Below are 25,455 nucleotides of genomic sequence, written 5' to 3' on the forward strand. Positions count from 1 at the left end.
GGGGCCCTGGGCCAACCTGTCATCTGCAGCCCAGGGACAGCGCTGCCTACGCAGGACCACTCCCCCTCCACCCCCGCCCCCAACTCCCTGCCCAGCTTCCTGCAGGGACTTAAGGTTTTCCACTGCTGCAGAAATCAGGAGGGCTCACCAGACAGTGGTCCCAGCTCCTGGGGCAGGGGCTTATGAACAGGTAAGCCCTCTGTATGGTGCCAGGGAACACCCTGTGACCCACATTCCTGGGACTGCTGTCCAAGGGCCCTGACTGGGGAGCCAGGCAACTCAGGATGAAGCCAAGATGACCATCAGCATCTATTTATTGGACAATGGCAGGTTCTTTCCCAAAAAGTACAGCCTGTTGCTTTATTCAGGGATTTGTACATTCCAGCCAGTTAAGGGAGCCGGGAAAGGGATGCTCAGTGAGAAGCGGATGTCTTGGAGGTCATGTGCTATCAACCGTTTTTTTCTTTTTCAGTTAGAAAAACCATAATTGAGATCCCACTCCGAAGTGAAAGTGAGATGGGAAAAACTTGATTGTTTGTGATCTGGCATGTATCTTCTCATTTCATATGTACAGTTTATTGGGTACTGCTACCGTCCACCGGCAGAATACCTACAGGTAAAAACAAATATCAGGGAGGAAAAAGTATTAACAAAAGGAAGTTCAAAAAGATGGCTTCAGGCGGGTGGCGGCCGGGCGCCAGGGGGCTCAGTAGAAGCAGACGGTGTGCAGGAAGGTCCTGCCGCTCTTCTCCTCGAACTCCTGCAGCAGCTCGTCGATCTCATTCTCCATGTCCTCTGTGTGCTGGATCTGGAGTGGACAAGAGACCCACCTTGAGCTGCTGCCCCGTGAGGGGAACCCGCCAGGGACAGGGACACAGAGCAGCAGCAGCCAGAGGCCAGCCTCAGAGCTCAGGCAAACATGCACTTTAGACATTCGCCGCTGTGCTGTCCCAAAAAATGGCAGACCCAACCTGCCCATGTCTTCCTGCAAGGAAGCCCGAAGGCTGTCCTGTGCACAGCAGGGTGTCGGGCAGCACCCTGTGCATACCCTGCCAGCTGCCACTAGTGTCTTCCAGCTGAGGCCCACTGTGTGTGCAGACGTAGTGAGATGGCCCCTGGTGGAGAACCACTGCCTTGGGAGGAGGCATGACCAAGGGCAGCCCTCGGGTGGCCTGGGTCTGGCCTAAGGCCGAGGCAGCTTGGTGCCCTAGTCTCAGCCTGCAAGCACTACCTCTCCTCTGCAAGCTCTCACAAGCATGACCCAGGTGGGTGTCATGTGTGCTATTTCTAGGATGTGTCATCCCCTTCAGCCCTTTCTCTTGTATGATGGCCTGATTATAAGTGCAATGGCTGGAGCTTCAGCAGCCACCCTGGACCATGTGACACACTGGGAACAGAAGTTGTGCTGGGCACAGTAACACAGTAACAAGAGAGCAGGGGCCGGGGCCCTCACACAGCAAACACATTCACACCTGCCTGTCTCTATACTTCTTGGTTAAGCCACTTGTTTTCCTCGTTTTCCAATCACTCAGTTAGTTGGCTTAAATGCAGAAATGGCGGGTGAAGATATGACAAAGCATAGCAGTTTCTCCTTGGATGGGTTCTTTTGCACCACTAAGAGGAAATGTCTGGCTCTAAGCACAGCTACAGGTTTCCTGCACAAGGGAGGATGTCCACGGCCACTTGTGGAGGGCCAGATGTCTGGAATGATAAGCCCAGAGGACGAAGAGGATGAGCGCCCTTTAACACCATCTCTGGGGCTCCCAAGCTTCAGTAGGTGTTGGAGTCCTGGCAGGAGGCCTGTGTCCATAGAACCAGCACTGGGTAGGGCGCTCTCCACTGCGACTGATCAGTCTAAAATGCTCAGAGGGGGATTCTCTAGCCAGAACCGACTTGCTGACCCTCATACTTGTGGGCACCTCCGCAGTTCTGGGTTGTAACCTTTGGAAATAACCTGAACATGAACTGAGTGGCTCGTCAGTTTCCTGCTGAAGCCCTGATGTGCAGGAGGCGGCCCAGGCAGGCCGATACTCACACACTGGCAGAGCTCGCAGATGAGGAACGCCCCCAGCGTGGCCTCCTCATGGTTGTCCTGGATGTCCACGTTGATCACATGCACGGGCTGGCAGGTCTCCTGCTCCCTGGAATTCAGATCTGATCGTGACAGAAGGATGGAAGTCAGAGGCCTCAGAATCAGAGCGCAGGAGGGTCTGTGATACCCAACTGCCCTGGCCTCTGGGGACTACAATTAAGGACCCACATCAGACATCTAACCAGGCTGCACACTCCCTGCCACCCCGGAGCCTCATGCTGAACACGGCTGTGCTGGGAGGAAAGCTTGTGCTCAAGTGGGACCCCTAGCAGCTTGGTCACACTCACCAACACCAACCAGCCTACCGTGCAGGGGACAGTAACAATGCCCTCACTCGCAAAGGACCAGGTCCCAGTTCCTCTGCACCATGCATGCTCTTTCCGTGCGTTAAGACCCTTAACACACGATGCTGTCACCAGCAGGGGTGGTTTTGCCCTTATGAGCAAAATTACACAGAAGACCACCACCGTCTCCTGCCCTCCCAGGGCCCACAAAGGTCAAGGGTCCTTTGTCCACCTCTCTGTGGCCTCACCCAACTTCCTCTGCTCACAGGAGCCCACAGACACACTGACTCTTTAGGACCCCATGGACTGTAGTCCGCCGGGCTCCTTCATCCATGGGATTCTCCAGGCAAGAGTACTGGAGTGGGTTGCCATGCTCTCCTCTAGGGACAGACACACCAGGAATCGTTAATCAGCCCTGGGCCAGGACCAGGGACCACCCACAGGGGCTGGGCTGCCTCAGAAGCACTGGAAACACAGCAGGGTGGAGGGCATGGCCTTGGTTAGCTCCACTGTGCAGGGTCTGGCCCTGGGGCTGGCTCACCTTCCACCACCTGGTCGTACACTCGCTCTTCACAGGTGAGGATCAGGTCAAACAGGTCTTTGCAGTTCTGGAACCTTTCTGGCCGGGGCTTGATCCTCTTATTTCTGTCCAGCATGTGTAAAATGCCATTCTGCGTATAGCTGAGTACTCGAATTAAGGAACTTTCAGTAAAGACCCTTGTCATTAAGTGTAATAGCCCAGGCAGCTCAGCACCCCAGGCAGGGCCACCTCCCCAGCAGGAGCATCAGGGCGGTGCAGGTGCAGGGTGGGGGTAGGGGGTTGGCGCGCAGAATGTGCTACAGTCCCCGCAAAAGACAAGTCAGGTGGGGGTGAGTGCCCCCAGCTCAGTGTCTGGACACACGCCCCTCAGCCTACCAGGCTGCCTTTAGACCCACACCTTTCCAGGAAGCAGACCAAGTGTCTACAGCCTTCTCTTCTGTGTCCCCCAGATCACGGATCGAACCCCTGCCCCCTGCAGTGGAAGTGCATAAGTCAAGTCTCTAATGGCTTCTTTTGTCCTACAGCATCTTGGCCAGCGCCCACGATGAACCGCAGCCCTTCGCCAAGAGACTGAGCTCACACGGACACCCAAGTCTGGCTCAGTCACCGCAGTGAGGAGATCGAGAAACCCACCCAAGAAAGGACACGTCAGTGGCAAGAATTGTGTCCAGGAGGGAGAAGCCTTGGGTTAACTGAGGGCAGAGTCAAGGAGGCCCAGGCCTGGATCCCTCGGAGCTTGGATGGGACACACAGATCCCACAGTCAGGGTCTATGCCAAGTAGGTGGCCCCAAGCTGGAGATGCCTCCCCAGGGATCCACACAGGGCCCCACCCAAAGGCCGATGGGGCTGTGTCCTTGGCCCCACGGGAGGGCTTGCCACTCCAAAGATGGGGCCTGTAGTCTCTAAGGGCCATTCCGGATAGTATGGGACAAGCATGTCACCCACTCTAATGAGGGACACAGATTAGTTGATTTAGGAACTCTGAGTGGTACATTTACTGTCTTTCCCAGATTTTAAATTAAGATAGTTTATTTAAACAAGCTCATATTACTCAAACCACATTTCCTACCATCCTGGATGGTGAAAACTGCTTTTAACATGTAGAGTTTTTATTTGAAAAGATACCTGTTAGTGGGCAGGGGGGATGTTTTTGGCTCTGGCCGCTTTCTAGAAGAGTGTAATGACTGTGGCACCGCACTCTGGCCTGCGTCCCTGGATGCCTGCCATGGCTGTGCTGTCACACCGAAGTCGGCCTTCCCAGAACCCAGTCTTTCGGATGCCTGGCACCCATGTCCAGGGAACATGGGCCAGCCTGGCAACCATGTCCAGTGGAACATGGGCCAGGGAGGCCCTATGTGGGGCAGGCTGGTGGAGGAGGCGCCTATATCCCCACGCTGGCTGAGACCTGCTGCCAGACAGCCCAGCCTCAGGGTACACCGAGAGTCACAGTGACAGCTACAAGAAGGCCACCAGGCACTCAGGAAACTGCTCATCAAGGTTCCCAGCAGCCCTGCAAAGCTCCTCCTCCTTTCCTCGACCCTCAGGTATTCACAGAGATGACCCAACAGACGAAATTCAGGTGATGTAACTAAGGAGCAAGGGCTGAGTTGAGAGATCAAACCCACTCGCTCCCTGGTCAGTGCAACAGGAGAGGGGTAATGGTGGCCTCTGGGGCTATTCTCCAGCAAATATCTGAGAAGCAGGGTCCAGGCCGTGCTGGGCAGGACCAAGGCCAGCATATGCTCGAAGCCCTTGAGGGTGAAGCTGCAAACCACCGGATTCACAGGGACCCACCTGAACTCCCGCTTCACACCTTGGGGGACAGGAAAAGTGGGGAACAGGACAGGGTAAGTTGTCTGCCACCAAGATGAAGCGTTTATTAGGGTCTGGCTTCTGAGGGAAGGCCCACCCATCCGGGGTCCAACCAGGTGGGAAGGACATGTTAGGCCCCTAGGACTACCCCCATGGATCCTCAGGTGGCCAGTGGTGACCCTGGGCCCAGGTGCAATGGTGAGCTGGGCTGAGTACAGTAGGTCAAGGGCCAGCTGACCCGCCACGGCAGGGAGCCTCCTCGAGGAAGGGAAGTTGGCTGGGGCCTCCCCTGCAGTCCACACACTTGTCAGAAACTAACCCCTTGACGGTGTGGAAAGTGAAAGTGAAAGTTGCTCAGTCGTGTCCGACTCTTTGCGACCCCATGGACTGTACAGTCCATGGAATTCTCTAGGCCAGAATACTGGAGTGGGTAGCCTTTCCCTTCTCCAGGGGATCTTCCTAACCCAGGGATCGAACACGGGTCTCCCACATTACAGGTGGATTTTTTACCAACTGAGATATGAGGGAAGTCCAAGGAGGCTCCAAAGTCCAATCCAAGTGAACAGAGGCCCCGGTGGGTGCGGGCAGAGAACGCAGCGTCCAGGCTCCCACCCCCACTCCAGCTCCAGTCCTGGGGTGGTGGCCATGCACCCCAGCCCCTCGGCCTTCAGACAGTGCATCCCAGCTACTCTCACCTGGGGCCGCTGAAGGATGGCTGGGGCACCTCCCTTGCTGTGTGATTGCGGCATCTCAGGGCCGTGGGGGGGCGGTCCTGGGGAAGACAGGAGGGTCTGCCTCCTGCCAAGCGAAGCAGAGGATGGTTTTGAGACACTCGGGGGTCTCAGCCATCGAAAGACACACACCCTACTGTCAGAAGAGATGTGCTCTTTAGCAGCTTCTCCATGAACAACCATGGGTCACTGAAGCAACCCCATGGGGGAGCGCCTCGTTCAGGATGGGGTCCTCAGGGACTGTCCTGACAGTGCAATAGAACACAGCAGGCACAGGGTGGCTCATCTCCAAAGTTCAAGAGCAAAAGGCAGGCACACCAATGAGCTGGAGACACACCCGTGGGCACCATGGGCTGGCCCGAAGGCCGCCTGCTAGGGGAGCCGCACCTGCTCATGACTGTAACATCCAGGGCCTCTGGCCTGTTCTAGGTCAAGGTAGCTTTTCAGAAGTGAGGTCTGGCCCTTACACAGGTGTCCTCAGCTCACAAAACAGGTTCAGTTGAACATTTTTGCCTCAACAGCAATTCTCAGAGAAACGGGCCTCAACAATCCACCTGGCAACCATGAGAGATGGGCACCCACCGGCAGGGCCTTACTGAGCCCTCAGCAGTGTGAGGCAGCTGACCCTGTGGACCGCAAGCACGTGGCAGCTCCTGCCTCCCCAGGAGCAGGTGGGGGTCGACTCAGCTGTGCAGAGGTGCCCATCAGAGGAGGGCCCAGGAGGGTGAGCCAAAGGGGCCGGGTAGACACAGAGCAGGGCACTGGCACACAGCCCATGCCAGGAGCCTGGGGTCCAAGCAGAGATGTGCCCATGAAGGCAGATAGCTGAGGGCGGGGATGGGGGCAGATGAGCCAAAGTGAAAAAGCATTAGCTGCTCAGCTGTGTCCAACTCTTTGCAACCCCATGGACTGTAGCCCACCAGTCTCCAATGTCCATGGAACTCCCCAGGCCAGATGGCGCAAGGCAGACAAAGGGATTCCAGGGAGGGCAAACACACCGGAAGAACTCCAAGTCCGGGTCAGATGCCCCCCTGAAGGGTATGGGTTTAAGAGTTGAGCCCAGACCCCATGTCCCCACTCAGCCCAGAGGCCCGCCAGGGCCTGGCTTCCCTGAGGATGGAAATACTTCCCAGAAGGTGAGACAGTCCAGTCTGGATTCCCGCAAATATCGCCCAGTACACAAGATGGAGACAAATCCAGGAAAAGCAGAGCTCAGAACACTGAGGAGAGAAGCAGGGTCTCTGGGAAGAGACAGAACCCTGAGAAGGAGGGAGCAGAGCCAGGGCAGTGCAGCTCCACACCTGTTGGAAAGGGGCTTCAGGACAATACTGTCCACCACCACCCACATTCACTCCCCACAAGCAGGCTCTGGAGCCCAGCTCTGACCACGCACTGGGGGCTCTTGGATCAGGAAGGCGGGGTGACTTGGGCAGGCCCGTCTGACTACCATGACAGGAACTTCACCAAGAAAGGATGTCTCGGTCTAACCACCATGATGGGAGTTTTGCCAAGAGAGGATACCCTTGTTCAAGCTGCGCGCCGGACACTAACCCATCAGAGCCTGAGGACATCCTGGCCCATCTACATCAGGACCTCTGCTCCTGCACACCACCAGGCTGAGCCTGTCATCTCCTGTTTCAGGGCTGAGTTTGGGATGTGAACCCGGATCCTTTGGCTGGGCTTGCCAGGTGGGCTGTGCCCCCAGAGGACACTTGGCTCAGGCATCCTCCTACCTAACTTGAGTTCCAGTTCTGAGCTCATTCCAACAGGAACGGAAGCTGCAAAACCCCTCAGGCAGGGGCCCAATGCTTCTGGGGAAGGTACTCGAAGGCAGGGACCAGCCCCCAGCTGCGGAGCTCAGGCACTTGCTGCCCCGGACAGGTGACAACTGGCCGGCTACGCCCTGGGCAAGAGCTGAGGCTTCTGCAAACCCCACCAGGCCAAGCATAGCACGAAGGTCAGCAGGACCTTGCACCCCTGGAAGCCCACAGTAACCTCCCAACTCCAAGTCCCGCAGTCTGGAGCCCTGGTCAGCTGCCTTGCTCTCTCCTCTGCTGATTCAAGAGGGTCAAGATTACCCTCAGACCCCTTCCAGTCCTGAGGGAGGAAGCCAGGAGCCCCCTCCCTGCACATGAAGCCTCCAGGCACGGAGGGATGAGCAGCTCAGCAGGGAAATGGGCCTCCCACCCCATCTGGGAACAATTCAATCATTTCACTCAAATTTTAGCCTCATCACATAGCGACAACCTTGCCACCTTCACTTCAGATGAGTGCCAAGGCTGCACAGGGCCACCCTTGCTCATGGCTTCCCCATGCCACCTACAATCTGCTGTCACAACCACCCTAGGGTTTTGTGTCAAAGCCACTGGCCTGGTAAGGCCCTGTAAAAAAGCACAAACCCAAGAAGCACAGGTGCTGGCCACCAGAGGGCAGGCTAGACCCAACCCTGTCTCTATGGGACCATTTGTGACAACCACAGGCTTGTTAAACAGCCACGTCCCCAGATATAAGACTTCTGATCACAGTGAGTGTCTCAAAAGAATGTGCTGCAAATAGGACACCCCGGAGGACAGCACAGGGCCACACGGGAAGTGTAACTGTGCCATTACATCTGTGCCACAGGTATTATGTACAAAAAGGATAAAAATCAGAAAAGCAAACCTCTTGGACAGAGAGTGCTCCAAACAGCTGGAGGCCACAGGGACCAGAGGGGACCACCTGAGGGGACTGGGCCTGGGCCAGCGGGGCTACAGGCAGCCGGGAAAGGGCAGGATAGATGGAAGCAGAGACCCAGCCACAATTCCCCAAACTGCAACTTAGCAGCACAGCTGCTGTGGGTGGGCCAAAGTCAGTAAAGAATGGACTGGAAACCAGCAAATACCTTTCATTTGCAGTCATGTCCTACATTTAAGCAGCTGCACCACACTATTCACAGGCCTGGGCTCCAGGGCATGGTTGCCCCCATCCCCTGCACACACGGAGACAGACAGACAGACACACACACACACACACACACACACACACCTGGAACTTGGCCTGGGCTCGCAGGTGGGGGTCTGATCAACCAGCACTGCCCCCAGCGCTCCCTGGATGGACACAGCATGAGGGGCTCCATGCGCCTGGCCACCTCCGCATGGGGGGGTGAGAAACCACCATATCTCTTCTTCAAAGGAAACATTGCCACCCGCCCACCGACCCCCCCACCAAAAAAAAATGGTGTTAAAAACAAAACTGGGACACCAGAAAAAGGACCGTGACCCTCAGTGTAACCAGAAGAATCCATGAGGTCAAAGGTCAGGGCCTTACTCTTAAGTCAGCCTGAAAGGACCAGGTGACAAGCATATCATCAGACCAGAGTTGGTTTCAGCAGACTTTTAAATAAGGTTGACGGCTATCCAAATCAGGTAAAAGGCTACGTTCATTTGATAAAAAACTCAAGAAAATAGAACTTTTAAAAAACAAATTGGCTGGATAAATAAAAACACAATAGGGAATATATCTTTAGTCTTAGTGTTTTGTTTTAAATAGACACATACCTGTCCCCCAGCTGTCTGTGTGCAACATCAAAGAAACATTAAACTCGAAACAAAAGTGAAAGCTTGAGTCCTAGGTTGGAGCATTTTAGTGATAATTAACTTATTTTTTAAAACTTTTTGAGAAAAAAATCCTTAGATGGTCAATTAACTCTGCAAACATCAAATCACTTCTATGCAGAATGGTTTGACAACAGAAGAGACCCCAAGCGCTGTACAGTGGGCGAGGGCATGGGCGTGTGGTGACACTCCAGGAGCCTCTTCTGGCCACCCACCACTGCCCACCCTCCAGTAGCGCCGAGCAGGAGATCTGCCCCAAACACTGTGAGTTCAAGGAGAAATAAAATGACCCCCTCCCTCACTGAAACTCCAGTTACTGTTTGAGGCAGAAACAGCCCCAAAGCCCAGGGTGGCCCCTGACCCAGACGCCCCCAACTGAGCCCACTCAGAGAGGGTGGAGCTTGGCCCTTGAAACAATGCAATTGGCATGAGAAAATGAACTGTCTGGATAAGATGGCTGGGGGCTGGTCCCAGACACCAGTGGTCACTGCAAACCAACCCATGCCCAGCAGGGCTCCCCTTGGGGACCTGTGGTAGCAGCCAGGGTCTGGAGGTGTCTGGGAAACACCGCAGCCAAGGGAAGAAGGGCCGTGAGCCCCAAGAGCAGGACAGAAGCTGAGAGGCCACGGGAGGAGAGGCGCTGGCCCGTATCCCCTGGTACCTACGGGACCCTAACCCAAAGGCGGCCCAGCAGAGCCTGTCCCAACAGGTTTCTGGGGGTCACGGTGACAGCACATGTCCTGACAGGGTGGCTATGTCCCTGAACATGAGCCAGGGAGATACAGGTTCCACGCCAGGGAAAGGCCCTCCCCGAGAGCACCTGTGACACCCCTCGACCTCCACCTGCTCCCGGAGTGGACATGTGCTTCAAAGATAACCCTGGACAGGTCCCTCACTTCAGAGGATGGCGTTGGGAAGGTGCAGGTTCACCTGTGGACAGGGGATGTGGGGCCGGTGGGGGGAGCACCTGCTGGCAACAGCTCTGGCCTGAGGCCTCAGGTGTGCTCTCTCCTCTGGGCCACATCATCTTGAGGAGGGGTCAGTGCTGGAGTGGACACAGCTACACCAGCATCCCAGCTCAGGGCTTCCTCAGCAGACCCTGCCCCCACCAAGGTCAGAGGAAGCCATGTCCACCATGTCCACACAGTGCTGGGGCCCAGACCCACGCCCACCCTCGGCATGGCTCATCCAGCCCTCTCCTCCTGCTCCTTGCAGCCAGGCCCAGGCCCAGGCCCAGCCCCAGGGTGCGGGGTAGAACACACTGCTGATGCCTACTCAGCCCCCACCTCATACCCGTCATAGCTCACCAGGATTCCCAGCCAGTTAGCCCTCCGACGCTGGTCACAGGCTACCTGGAGTTCAGACTCCAGATGCAAGTTAAGTGCCACTGGGAGAGGACCAGAGGCTGACTACGCCCCTCCCCCCAGAGAGCCCTGATGACCCCTCACCTGCTGTGGATGCAGGAAGCACCCTCTCCCCATGGCACCCAGTCTCTTCACAGTAAAGCGCTGAGCAGCAGCACGAGGGTCTCCCTTGGGCCTCGGGGCTGGGGCAGCAGAGCGTCTGCAGCTCCTGTGGCTGAGTCAGCCCTTCTTCCCCAGGGGCTGGGGATAGGCCAGGGCCCCAGGAACAGGTGGCAGTTGGGGGGTGGTGCAGCTGCTGTGTGTCGTCATGAGAACACACTCAGCCCACCAGTCGTCAAGGGGCTGCCCTCCACACATAGGTGTGAGCAAGGCCAAGAGCAGATGGCTCTAGACTGGAGATGGTCTCAGGGTCCAAGATGGCTGGGGCACTCCTGGAACATGCCCTGAGGAACGCTCAGCACAAGCTGTCACATGGGACTTGCTCATGTTGAAAAAAATATTCATCAGGGTGATTGCAGCCACCCTGCAATGAGCACCCGGCCGGCCCTGGAGGGAGGTCCCAAGGCTGCTGAGCTGCCGAGCGCCTGTCCCACTGCTGCCCAGGGCCAGTGGCAGGTGGTCTGGAGCCGAGGTCTGCAATGGCCTCACCACCCTGGACACCGGGCAGAGAAAACACTGGCGTAGGCCACAGTGTCACCCACTGTCTACACACCTGCTGCAGGGTGCAGTGACCAGGCCTGAGGCTTTGTATTCACTCAGAAGGAACCCAGCTGGCCACTCAACTTGGGGCATCGTCTGGCAGACGTGAAAGCTACTCTTCTGGCCTCATCTATCTTAAGGCCATAGTTTTTATTTTAAGCATGAGTGCTTTTCTGAAACCCAACAGCTTCAGTATCAGCAAAACTGGATCAGAGTTTCCCTGGGTACCAGTGTCTGGCTTAGGAACATGCTCCCATATTAAACAGACACCATTTTCAAAAACCACTTGAGACCACAGCTGCCAACCAGGATGAAATGAGATGGGGTCAGACAGGCGAGTTTGTGTCCAGGCAGGTACGGGGCCAGGGAAAGCAACCACGGACTGTGAGCAAGGTGGGCAGGCGAACACGCCGACGGTGGGAGCCTGGGCTTCAGGCGCAGAGAGCATCTCCAGGGCAAGGGCTGGGAGCTGGGCAGCCACCCCTGAACACCCGCCCGAGCACAGCACGAGAAGGCGGTAAGAGTCTGAGAGACCGCAAGAAGGTGGTTCTGGAAAAGCCTAGGGGCCTTGGAACAGGACGGAACTGCCGTGTCCACTGACCTTGAACCCAGGATGGAGGTCTGAAGGCTGTGGGATTTACAATCTTAGAAATCACCTTTATTTTTATCTTTTACCCCAAGAGAACAAAAGGTACACAGTGGAAAAGTGAGTATAAACATAAATCTAAGGCCTAAAAAACAATGAAACTGAGAAGATGAAAATGAATAGTTAAAAAAAATCTAAAACCCAAAGATAATTAGTTACAAAAGATCCGCAAGATAAACTAGGCAAGTCTGCTAGATACAGCTAAACAGGCAGCCTCCAGCTCCCAGGACAAGTCAGGATCTGGGAACGTGTTATAGTTACACCAGCACCTCAGCTCACCATTTGGGGAGCAAGTGGTCACACGTATTAAAAATCACATTAACCGCATTTATAGCCACACATTCCCATGCTAAGACACGTGGTTTTATAATTCACAAAGCAATTACTTGAAACTTACATAACGATGACCCTCTAAGGAGCCCCAAGGACCCCACCTCACTCTCCTTTCTGGGTGGCCCCTCCAGTGACTGGGCTCATGGACCCTGTTCATTAGGTCACGGGCAGGCCATTCTTACATTTACAAAAAACCACTTCTCTCTCCCCAAAGGTGGCCAGCAGGCTGAGGCTAAGCCACAGAGTCCACGCAGCCAATGTTGGGAGCCAGGGAGGAAGTTCAGTTCTGGAAACTGGCTCTGGCAGGAAATGAAAAAAACCTGGATGCCTCCACCAACTTGAGCCTGGAGCTACATTAAAGCCCCACATGGAACACCAAGTTTGCAGTGGGTGTTTTTAAAAGGACTCCAAGGCAGAGGGAATGAAGAAATTAAGGTCAAGGGGGAATTTACACTTAAGAAAGGCCAGCCAAGTACCCACTACAACTTGTATAAACCTCAGGTGTCAGGCAGAAGCCAGCTGCTACAGACCCAAGTCATATGACCTGATGGGTAGGGGTGGGCCAGAGGCTGTGGGGGCTTCTTGGGTGAGAACCTTCTCTGTCTGCTGGTTGTACACTCCTGGGACCCACACATTTGGAAGTGGATGGACCTCCTTATAGTCAAGGACAGGTCCCACCTTGGAGGCGTCCGTGTCGGGGATGGTGAGGTGAGCCTAGACTTCCTGCACTGCTGAGGACACCTCACAGGGCGTCTGGCTCTACCGGCTGAGCGACATTCAGCAGGTGCCAGGGGCTTGAAGCAGGCAGGCCCCCAACTCCTGTTTGTGGACAGAAAACCACAATCAAAACCTCTACTTATAGCCAAATAATCAACACCACTGAGGGCTCAAGCACCACAGGGTCCTCAGTCCTGCCCAGAGTGTCCTCAAGGCTGTCTCTGTCCCCACCAGCACCTTGGTCTCAACTCCTGCCTCTGCCCAATGACTGGCATTTTTTCTCCCGATAACTTGAACATTTACTGAATGTTGGTTTATATCTTACAGTATTTTCCTAGCTTTGCATTGCAAATTACAAGAACCACCACTTCTGCAACCGCCCTGGCACTCATGCTACAGTCCTGGGTTTTCAGCTAGTCTGCTGTGTCCCAAACACGTGGGGACATGGGGCTCCCAGTCCCAATTGTGATCACCAACCTGCCCAAGTCAGCAGATCCTAATTCTGCCATTCCCTTTATGCATGGAGGCCCTAGATCCCCCACACTCCTCCTTTAAAGGCCAAAGGATGACTCAGGAAGAGTCAAGCACTGCATGTCTTGCCCCTTCCCACCCCAGCTAGATGGCAGAAATCCCACCCAAGTGAAGCCAGAGCCTCATGAGGGTGCCGACAGGGCAAAGGGTGTGACTGCCGACAGCAAGGCCAGCCAACCCCTGGACACTCCCGGGGGCACAGGCCTGTGCCGTTGCCCTGGAGGAGCATCTGAACACTCAGAGGCTGGGCCCTGCCCCTTCGTCTCAAGCCACCAGGGGCACACACACGACACCTCCAGATTTGGTCTTGTGTGTGAATGCTTCTTCCCAGAAAGAGCTCTGATGTGAGATAACCTGAGGGACAGTGACGAAGGGAGCACAACAAGTGCACTATTACCTGTTTCATTTATCTTGCTGAGTTTAAGAGCTTCTAAAATATGCATGGTGCTAATAATCTCCAAAAACAAAGTCTCAAAATAAGCTATCAACAGGGAGTGTTTGCGGTGCAAGTACCAAACGCGTGGAGTGAGGCTCCCAGCTCTGCCCTGGGGAGCAGCCATGGCAGACACCTCTGGGCAAGGCCAGGGCAGCTCTCACCGCTCAGACCTCAGGGAAGAGTCTCTACTAGAGCCCGTCACCACCATAGAGGCCAGGACACACCTGGTAGCTCCCCGGAAGTGCTCCCAATTATTTCTAATGTGGGTTCTGGGGCTTCTGAAAAGGGGATGTGGGGCAGGTGCGCTGGGGGGCCCTGGGGACCGTGCAGGGGGCGAGTCCTGGACACGGGCATCAGTGCCTGGCCAAAGTACTGACAAGAAACATCTGTTTCTGGCCTGATGCTCCCACCCGACGTTCCCCCTGCAACTGTGAAGGAGCAGGTGCTGTGACGGAGCATGCAGCAACTATCTGTGTCCAGTACTTTTGCTAAAATGGCCTCTGGGGCCCCTCGCACCTAACTAACTTACAGGTGTACAGAGGACATTCGTAGTTTATTAAAAGACTGCAAGAGTGCCAATGTGAGGACAGCTTTCCACACGGCATCTACACTCCTTCACTTGGAACGTGTCTGGGTTCCACCCCGAGAATCACCATCGCTTGAGGTAACGCGAGGAAGCCCAGGAATCTAAAGCACTAGGGTGACCCTGAAGGTCCTGGTCAAAACCCAGCCAGCAAGGATGGCCTTACCATCTGCAGCCTGGGATCACATGGGCAAGAACTTGGTGAGTCTCAGGGAGCAGACCCAGTCTGCTTTGTGTCTTCCTGCAATGAGGTTCTCTCAGATTACCTGTTTCTAACACGCTTCCTCTGCAGCCAGCGTGGCCCTCTTGTGATCTCCAGACCACCACCAGGGTGGGAGGCACCCCTGTGGACCAGGGCACACCCGCACGCACACCTACCTGCAGTGCGCGAAGCCACAGGGTTCGGGCTCCCACCTTCCTCACCTAAGCTGCTCTAACAGCGCACCAGAACCTTAACCGACTGTGTCCACGTGGTCTCCAACCCCTGGACTGTCCCGTAAGCACAGGGACAAAAACCCAGTAACCCCGCACACCTCGCACGGGCCGCCGCATCCCCCGCCTCACAGGTGCCCCTGAGGGGTGCCCACAGGTGACACGTGCCAGAGACAAGCCCTCGGGGTTAAAGGGCAGCCACTGGGATGCAGTTCTTTGTCTTTCCTAAGGAGATCGTTGTACATCTGGTCATATGTGGTTTTGAAATCATAAACGTTCGGTTTGTCAGGTGCTGGTCCTGGAAGCTTCACGTGAGTTCCTGTTCCAAAGGACCGGACACTGAATCCTCGTTTGCTGAAAGACACAAAAGGACAGAGAATCACAGTTGGATTAAACAAAACAGAAAATGCTAGAAGGGAATAGGAAATGGACTCGAACAATTTTGCCATTTTCAGAGAACATGTTCCTCAGTTCTTTTTTTTTTTTGATGTGAACCATTTTTAAAATCTTCATTTCATGTCAATGTATGGCAAAACCAATACAGAATTGTAAAAAAAAAAAAGAAAAAAATCTTCATTGATTTTGCTACATTATCATTTCTGTTTTGTTTTGGATTCTTGGCCATGAGGCATGTGGGATCTAAGCTCCCCTGACCAGGGACTGAACACGCATCCCCTGCATTGGAAGGTGAAGTCTCAGCCACTGGACCACCAGGGAAGTCTCTCCATTTTTAAGTATTTTATACTCAAATCTTTAAAAAATCCTGCAGCACATTACACAAGCTAGATGAAGCCAATCCAGGAAGACAAAGAATCAGTGAATGCCGGGGAATGAGGCGGCTATCTGTGAAAGCCAAGGACAGACACACAGTAGAGTGAAGATTCACCTAGAAAACCCTGCCGTCTGACCGTCGCGCGACTCTTAAAAGGAAATTGTTTGCCCAGGTTCCCAGCTGCCCTGATGCTGGTTTCCCAGGACCTAGACAGAGGCCCCAGAGCCCCCAGGGCAGGAGAAGCACCCCCACAATGGCCTCTTGCCTCAAGGCAATGCCTGTGAGGCCTGAAGACAAGGGGAAGGCTGAGTATCTCCTGATAAATGGTCAGGCAGGCAGCACCCACAAGTCGCACATGGCACCCACGTGGCCCCGTGGCTGTCCTCACTCTGGGGGCTCTGCTGCAGACCTCGTGTCCTCTCAAACTCACAGGCTGGGAGTGCTCAAAGTGTTTGTGTGAAATAGCCTGCTCACCCTAATCTTGTGTTCACACACCGCTGCATGTCCGTGTGGATGCGTCCCTGCCCACCGACTTGGTAGCCGACCCCAGGACAGGCAGCGCTGATGTCCTCTTCACGGTGCTGTGGGCTCTGCAGCCACCTCTCAGTGTCTCAAGCTTTTTTGTACATTTTATTGTAACTCAGGGGTCTGGCTGCTTCTGGAGGGATTTTTGGTCATCACAATGGGAGGCCCACAGAAGAGCCAGTGCATCTGGACACTCGAGGCCCAGCACCCAGAGAAGTGCCAGTCTGCGGCCCCTCCCCCACCATGTGGGCATCCCTGCCAGTCACTCTCTGCTGAAAGGTGGATGGAGGAGGAAAACCTCACTGGGCTGTGGTGCCCATGGGGCGAGACCCACGGTCCCTCCCACTAGACACAGCAGTTCCAGAAGCCCAGTTTAGTCACTGTTCTCCCAGAAAAGCAGGAAGGACCTGCAGGTCACTCAGGGGTGCCACTGTGCAGATGAAAGGTCCAGGAGCGCAGCCACCATGCTTGGTACCACAGAGCATCACAGGCATACGTTTTAAAAGCATCTTACCGGGTTTGTGTCAAATACCTCGCCTGAGCTCTCTGAGGTTGGTAAAAGCCGAGCCCTCTCCTTCCACCCCTAGAAGGCCCAAGCTGAGCCCTACCCAAGCCCTGGACGTTGCCCATGATGGAGAACATGAACGACAGCAGAGATGACTGAGAAGCGTACGGGGCCATGGCCACTTGGGATGTAAATGGACCTTAAAGAAGGGTGGCTGGAGTGCAATGGGCCCCAGCAGATGCCTGCAGACCGTGTGGCACCAGAGTCTGAACCCGTTTCCTTGTCAGGTCACGAATGCACAACAGAAGAAATGTTTTCTGTCAGAGCACCAACAAGCTAGGGATGAAGGTCCCCCTGACAACAGCCCAGGGGCCACTCCCTCCCAAGATGGTGACAGAGATGGGTCACAGCCATGTCCCACAGAAACACACAGCAGGGGCCATGCTGGTCTCGCTGGCTTCACGATGGGTGCTACTCCACAAGAACTGCCCAAATCAATCACCTTATCCTCACAGAGCCACCTCTCCCCATCCCGGAAATACCCTGGAGGGAACAGGCCCACCAGGGAGGGATGTGTGCTGTAAGAAAACATGTACCCACAGAAACACAGTCCCCAGGGACCCGGGGCTGACTCCAGTTCCCAAAGAGAGAGCCTAAGGTGTGACACGATCAGGAAACAAGCTGGGGGGCTGTGTGAGCACAGCTGTTGGACAACCATCTAGGACCACCCTGGGTCTGTCCCAAAGCCACACAGGTGTGCACAGGATCTGGGGAGAAAGGTCTGTCCTTTGGTGGCAGCCCTGATTCTTTCAAACACGTCATCTGAGACCAAATAATGATAAATTAATTATGGGAGAGTGCCTGTGAGGTCAGAGTAAGAAATCACGGTTGAGCCCACTTCTCTCAGCTAGCTATCTATGAAGTCGGCTCCAAAAGGGGTCCCAAAATCATTCTGGGGAACAATGGGAGAAATAAAACGTTTCCCAACAAAGGTACATGAAAGATTCACTTAGACACAGCTCCTCCATCACTCTTAAAAAAAAAAAACAAAAAAACTCTATATCCTAGTCATTTCCTTGTGGTCATTCTTTTGAAATATTTATGTGTTATTAAAGAACTTATTCCATCCTGAAGCGTGGCTCAGATGGTAAAGAGTCTGCCTGCAATTCAGGAGACCTGGGTTTGATTCCTGGGTCTGGAAGATCCCCTGAAGGAGGGCATGGCAACCCACTTCAGTGTTCTTGCCTGGAGAATTCCATGGACAGAGTAGCCTGGCGGGCTCATAGAGTTGCAAAGAGTCAAGACACGACTGAGCGACTAACACAACTCTTAAATCTAAGTTCAAATTTGTTAAAACGGGTCCAGGTGAACACATTAATGAAATACAGTGAACAAACCTTAATTTAGCCCAGCAGAAGCACACAGATTATTAAAACCCCAATGGCTGAGGTTTTAAGGAAAACAATCACCATTTCTACTGGCAGTAGGTCTGTCATAACACCTTGATCCAGGAGTATTTTTTGGAGCTTGCTATGTGCCGGGATTCAGCAGCGATCAAGAGACCAAAACCCCCTCCTCAGATACTCTGGGAGCATGGCATAAAGGGACCCTCCAGGACCCAGGTGGCAGGAAGCACAGGGACAGCAAAGTCGTGGCACAGGGGTGACAGCAGAGTGGAAAACAGGGTGCCCTGGGGGCCCCGACACACACTGTACCCTATAATGCAGACCCCAAATAGGACCCCAGGATGTGTCAGGTCGAGGCAGGGCAGGGCGGCCACTGAAAAGCTGCCCACAGGGTTTCCAGGAGATGCAGAGGCCCCAGCACAGGGTCTCTTGTGCCCAACCACCCTGTTACTGCTGGGGCAGCAAGTCTGAGCTGCCTGGGTGGGTCATCTCCTCTCCTCCTCTCCTATCACAGGGGAGTCTGAGGTTGGAGTTAGGGCCCAAAGGAAACACTGTCCATATGCTAAAAGTAAACTAACCCAAAGATAACCTGGACTAATCTTTCAGTTGGCTGACCCTTACCAGGGTCTCAGAGGATGCCAGCTGGTGCCTGAAAGGCTAGGTGACCCTCTCCCCATTAGAAACTATCCGGCCAGTTGGGGGCAGGGGTGTGCAGCTGTGCCCTCTCCTCACTGCCTCCCCAGCTGCCTGAACAGTTAGTTACCCAAACATATTTAAAAATACAGTGAAACCCCCCAAAAGAGGAATTCACTGGCAGAATTTAAACCACACACACAAAAAAAGAAATTCGGCTGTTCTTCCCCCAACAAAATGTTCAAAGTGGCAGTTCTTCCCCCCAAAAATGTTCAAAGTGGCAAAAAGGCTAGTTAGCAACAGAAGTGCTCTCTCCTAAGCTCATGCAGCTGACAACACAGGCCCATCGTGTGTGACTGTGCACAGTGACAATGTGTTTCTTACATAAAAGGACTGAGCGCTATAAAAGTATTCCTGACAACCAAAAAGCTTTAAGGGCCAATTATTTTGTATGTTAAATAAATCTTCCAGACAAGTTTTTATCAAACTTGTTTTTATAAGGGTATTAAAAAACTATCACTATCAGAGACATACACTTTAATTATGTTAAATATTAAGATACAAAGATGTTAAGTTAAAAAAAAAAGATTACAGTATCATAGAAAATGCTGAATTTGGGGAAACAGAATTGGTTCAATCCTGATGTCTAAAGGTAAAATAATAAGTTAAAATGAACAATGATCATGAAAACACACAAATTATCAGCATAGGTTATGGCTTATGGTATTTTCCCTATTTTCTAGTGTACTTATTAACCTAATTCAAAGCATTATTTTGGCTAAGACTGAAATCCTAGACCACTGCCAAACTTCTGAAAGTACGACCTGTCTCTAAGAAGGACACAATGTGCTTACAATGATGTCACCTTTACTACAGATGAAATCATCCATGACTTAATCAGCCTAGTTTCTAGCTACACAACCACCCCATGTTTACCCAACAGAAATCAACTGCTCACACACCATCACACTTCCAACATCTGCCTGCAATTTCACTGTGGTACAGCCGCAAGCCTGAGATCAACTTCCTGAAATGTTAACATTCCAGGAAGGTTGATGTCACCACTAGCAAAACACTTCTGAATAAATGTTTTCTAGGATTTATTTTATTCCTACCATCCCACAAGGTCAAGGAGAAACCAAGAGGCTTCTCAGCATGAGGTCACTGTGCAGAGAGCTTGTGACAAACATACATCGTTTTCCCCACGAGAGCTCCTGCTTGGATGTCCCTGCTCCAGGCCAGCTCTTCCTCCACCCTGGCTTTTCGAAGGTCAGCTTGCTCTTCTGGTCACTGCTGGCCTCCCCAGTGTGGGGGCCAGCACAGAGCAGGCTTTCAAGATATAACTTGAGTCGTCCCAGCCCCAACACTGTGCTAAGCACTGTTTATCATAGTGAACCCGCCCAACTATCTTTCCTTCTCTGGGCTCGACCTGTTCTCACCTACAGAAGGTTGGTGATGATCCTTACGGCAGGGAAAATGTTTTAGCTGCTGGAGCTGACACTATGCTTTGTCTACCCAGTTTCATCTCAATGTTCAGATCCAAACAGAAATCTACCTTCTTCCTGGTCTTAGTTCTGCCCCCTGAAGACAAAAAGCAAAAGACAACGCAAAGTCCCTTAAGATCTATGAAGGCAAACGTCCCCTGCAGGCACCTCTTCTGCCATCCTTAAAGACATGATTTCAAGTCCTTCCACCTCCCCAAATGGTCTCCAGTTCACCTTCGCCAAGTGTACCCAGAAAGGAAATATAAAAAATGCAGCCCAAGGGGCCTTGGGCAGAGCTAACCATCCCTCCCTGGTTTAGGACAAGACGAGAGAGAGTTCAGCACCACCATGGGGACTGTGCTGTTTCGAGTGGCCCAGGGTTCAGATCCAAGGTACCCCAGGAGAGGAGGTCTGAGCACCTCCATCCCACTGTGGCTGGGGTCCACATGCTCCACTGAGGACACTGAGACTTGAGAGCCCCACCGCAAATCAGAGAATCACAAGGCCTCAGCTGCCTGCTGCATTCCCCACACCCTGGATCTGGATCCTTCTCCAGCCCATCAGGTGTTACTTGTCCATCAGGACTGGAGCCCTGTTTCCAGAGCCTTGCTGTTACTCACCAGCTGGGGCTTCTGGCTCTGGGTCTTATCTCCTCACCTGTGTCAGTGTGAACATCTTAAGAGTTGTGAGAATGAAATGATATACGCATTTGTAAAGTACCTGGCACAGAGGGGCTCAAGAGATGACTCTAAACTTCTTTCTTCCACATTTGAAGCCTGTCTGCTTACCTTCCCCAAATCACACTACTCAGGAAGTTACGACTGAAAACAGACTGAGAATTCACTTCAGGAAGTTATACAAATCTTTCTTTAAAATTTGCTTTGAATTACTACAATTAAAAATATAGCTTCCAAAAATCAACATGCCCCTTAACATCCAGAGATAGTTTGGAACGAAAAAAGTAATTTAATTGGCACCAAAGGGACATCTTAATCTGCAGAGTACAAAGAATAGGAGGCTCTGTAGAAACAATCTTCCTACACTCCTTTTAAAAACCTAAAGGATTCCCAGGACTAGTATTTCAAACAATTTAGTCTCAAAAGATAAAAAACGATTACCCTAGGGAAATTATGACTACCTCTAGAAAATGCCAACCTTTGTTAACACTTGTATTCAACTTGTTAGAAAAATACAGCCTGAGCTGATTTTCAACAGGGCAAAAAAACTGGATTTCAGTAATAAACAATCTAGCATGCATATTCCACTAACTACATTTGTTTGGTCTGACAGTTAAGATTCCATGTTCCTGATGCAGGGGGCCGGGGCTGATGGCTGGTCAAGGAACTAGATCCCATATGCTGCAACTAAGACCCGGAGTAGCCTTAAAAAACCTACATTCCCTTTGACAGTTCATTTCAAAGTTTTCCAACTGAAAATGCAATTTTCCTGTTTTCACTATCATACTTTTTTGTTGGCCACGCCAAGGCAGCAGGACCTTAGTTCCCTGACCAGGAATCGAACCTGTGACCCCTGCACTGGAAGTGTGGAATCTTAACCACTGCTGCACCAGGGAAGTCCCTTATCATATCATCATTAAATACTTTTCTCAATCATCTTTAAGGCCTATGTCTCATGCCTCTGCATCTTCTATAAACTGTCCTACTTGTAACAAAAATCATCATATACATTACTTAAAGATGCTATTAAACCTTGTAAATTATCCAAATGGAGATTATCATAAATTAGTTTCAAAAGTGAAAAATGACATGAAAATTTGTTCAATCTCAATAGCAATTTTAAAACTAAAGGAAAGGCAAGGTTCTTATTTTGCCCCAGAAGCAAGAAAAGATGTAAATAATGTCCATATTATGAGGAAATGGGAGTTCTGTAAATAGGCACTTTTCTGGAAAGCAGTCTGGCAGAATGTATGAAAATGTAAAATATGCCTACCTTTTGACTCTGCAATTCTACCTCCAGCAATTTATGGCAAGGAAATAACTAGAAAAGTGTACAAAGAGACATGAATGGCACAAGGATTTGGACATTATGAAACTGAGAAACCACCCCACGTCTGTCACTAGGGATGATTACCAAAGTGACTACTGCACAGGATTGCTTGTGTACTCAGTTTTGAAACCACTGCCATTACTCAATCTGAACAGATGTTTAAATCCAATATACTAAAATAAAAGCAGAAATGAACACTGAAATCAAACTACATTCACATCCTGTGGAGAGATTACAGAACAGTATTTTGATCTCTCTTAAGTGTGTGTATGTGTATACAGAAAACATCCAGAAAGGAGGATGTACACTGAAACAGTACTTCAAGTGATTCTTATCTTCTCCATCTTCTACAGCAAGGACATTTTGCAATATGCAAACACTATTATTTTAAAAAGGAAGACAGTCCCGCAGATATAAACATCTTAGGAATTAAGATTCATTCCTAACAACTTCACAATCATGAGGTAAATAATGCATGGTACTCTGAACTTACCTCCTTTGGCCCTCATTCGTGAGTAAATTTGAAAGACAGTAAAATGGCTAAAAGTACACAAGCATTCCTACTTGGTGATTATCTGCAGGGGCTCTTCTCCACCCTCCTTTCCACAGGAGTACCAAGGCTATACCATCTACTTCAAATTTGCAGTGAATGAGGACTATTAGATAGGCAAAACTTTAGAAATGATTGAACAAATTTGCTAGAGGAAATTTAAAAACACCTCCTTTTGTAAGATTCCATCTCAACTTTGTTATGCAGAGAAGAGCTTAAAACAAAGAATCCAGAACCAGCCAGAGTCAGCAGAATGAGGTGGTCTCCAGGTCACTTGTTATTCTAACTGAAGATATTAAATTTCATTTTCCTTGAATAATTTTCCAGGAATGTGAACTCTGCAGTCTTTTCTTTATATTTACCACTAAAATATTTTAGTGACTTTGAACAGATATATGCAGTTTGGGAATCAGATCAAGCACACTGTAATCCTCAGACTTTCCAAATTTTAAAACAACTTTAATTTAAAAAATTCTACTTTAGAAACAAATTCCACATAAATTCATTTGGTTCCAAGCATACCACACTCGACCAAAAAAAACACATTAACTGAATACTGTAGATAGTGTGATAGATCTTAGGGAAGAATTTAACTCCTAACTAGCAGATCATGGACACCTGGTATGTCCAGCTTCATAAAGAATGAGGGGTGCAAGAAAACTCTGATTTCACTGGGAGAGTCAAAGCTGACTGCGGCGGTAGGGGAAGCGAGGCATGGTTGCCCTTTAATGTCCAAGTAAGCAAACTTCGAGAGAAAAAGCAATTTCAACTTTATTTTACTATCAAAGATGACATGTACACCTAACTTTTAACTGTAACACAAGGGATCAATCTCACATTCTGTGAAGTGCTTTTGAACGAAAAAAAACTATCAAATGGGAATAAACTTTTATTAAATGTACACAACAGAGTCGCAAAAAGGAGTTACCACTGAAATATAAACTAAAAGAGTGAAACGAAATTCACGTGTGGTTCAGAAATTGTCGACTGGAGATTTTCCAAAGGAGAAAGGAATTCTTTGCATGAGACTTGAAATATGTAAACAGGAGTAAACACACAAATGCATTAAGTTAAAACAGGCCACTTCCGTGTTTTTAACGACTTGTTCTATCCTGAGGTTCTGTTGTGCAAAGTTTTCCACGTTTGATACAAGGCGACACGCCCTGGACAGAGCCGGCCTGTCCTCTCGTGGACCCTAAGCTTCGGCTTGAAACTTACCACCTCACTGCAGAGCATTTAAAGGAGATCACTGTTTTCAGATACAGATGTGAGTACTAAGGAGACATGAACAGCATAAGCCTTTCAGGTTTACTAGCAGCTTTCGAGGTTCCCGTGATCCGGAAACATTTCGGCTCACATTCTTAATTTTTCCTGACACTAGGCACATACACGGGAAACCAGACGAACCGAGCTTTCTCGAGTCCTCGCAGCACACGGCCCCGGAGGCAATGAGCCCGGACGCGGCGCGGCCTCTCGGCCGTCCTTCGGGAGCCGCCGAGTACCGCCCGCCTGGGAACCCGGGATGCCCAGCACCGGTCGGGGAGAACCGGGGTTGGTAACCGGCGCCACCCAGCACGGGTCGGGAGCCAGGATTGCCCGGCACGAGTCAGTCCGAGCCCAAGATCCGGGGCCGCCGCCCAGCATGGACCGGGGAGGGCCGGGGCCAGCAACTGCGGCCGCCACCACCCAACACGGGCCAGGAATCGGGACTGCCCAGCACGGGCCGGCTAGGTCCGCGACTAGGAACCGGGACTGCCCATCACGGGCCGGGGCCGGAAGGACGGCCAGTCGGCCGGCGTCCGTGGGGCGCGCTGGGCCAGGGCGGAGGCCCCAACTACCTGAGGATGTTGTGCGCCTCCATGCTCCGGTTCTGGTTGCTCGAGCACACCACCGCCACCCGCAGTGGCGACGACGGCATGGCGGCAGCCGCACAGTCTGCGACTCCCGCTTCGGGACTCCCACCCAGCCGCGCCGCTTCCGCACGAGCAAGATGGCGGCCTCCACGCCCGGAAGTCATGACGCGGAAGCGGGGGCGCCGGCGACGTAGCGCGTCAGGACGCGCGGCGGGGGCGTATGTGCGGCGTCCAGGCAGACTCCCCACACCGCCCCCGACTGCTGGGCCGCGGACCGAGGGAGGCTCCACCCTCCGCTGGCTGGCCTTCGAGCGTCAGGGCCAGGGCCTGCACTCTGTCCGGCGCCTCGAACTGGCGTCCTGACGTCGCAAGCCGCCGTCGCCGGGACTGACGCGCGAGGCGTCGCGCAGGCAAAAGTGACGTCACGAGCGCCCTCGCAGTCGCCGGGAGTGACGTACGAGGCGCCGCGGCAATTGGGACGTACGTTGAAGGTTGCAGGTCTCCTCCGGCTTCCCTCCTTAGCGTCAAGTCGGCCCCGGTTGTTTTCACGCCTGCCGCCGTGCCTCCACCGCTCTAGGCCGAGCCCCGCGCCCCTTCTTGGATGACTGCCCCAGCCTCTTACTAGCCTCTCGCAACACCAGCGCGTGGGTGTCCTCTGAAAACCCTGCAAAGTTTGACATTTAAGTGAAGTTGTGAAAGTATTTGCAAAGACAATTAGAAATGAGACGTAGGAAGTGTGAGGAGACCTCCTGTGTTGGGAGAGCAAATTGACTTAAATCCTTGGGTTTGTTTGGAGGCACTGGCACAGTCGTTAAGAATCTGCCTGCCAGTGCCGGAGAGGCGGGCTCGATCCTGAGTGGGGAATGTCCCTTGGAGTAGAAAATGGCAACCCACTCCAGTATTCTTGCCTGGAAAAATTCGACGG

At 52.3% G+C, this 25,455-nt stretch overlaps 1 protein-coding gene across 1 annotated transcript; it reads right to left on the minus strand.

Annotated features, from left to right (window-relative positions):
• Window positions 1–296: 296 nt before the first annotated feature.
• SSU72 (SSU72 homolog, RNA polymerase II CTD phosphatase) lies at window positions 297–24,891 on the minus strand. The gene is made up of 5 exons (XM_040264151.1): window positions 24,516–24,891; window positions 15,006–15,149; window positions 2,918–3,057; window positions 2,036–2,154; window positions 297–808 (listed from the first exon to the last, which is right to left on the minus strand). Exons 1-5 carry the CDS (start codon window positions 24,692–24,694, stop codon window positions 707–709), a joined length of 684 nt encoding a protein of 227 aa, XP_040120085.1. The 5' UTR covers window positions 24,695–24,891; the 3' UTR covers window positions 297–706.
• Between the last annotated feature and the right edge of the window lie 564 nt (window positions 24,892–25,455).

The sequence above is a fragment of the Oryx dammah genome, unplaced genomic scaffold (genome assembly GCF_014754425.2).
Source record: "Oryx dammah isolate SB20612 unplaced genomic scaffold, SCBI_Odam_1.1 HiC_scaffold_21, whole genome shotgun sequence".
Taxonomy (NCBI): domain Eukaryota; kingdom Metazoa; phylum Chordata; class Mammalia; order Artiodactyla; family Bovidae; genus Oryx; species Oryx dammah.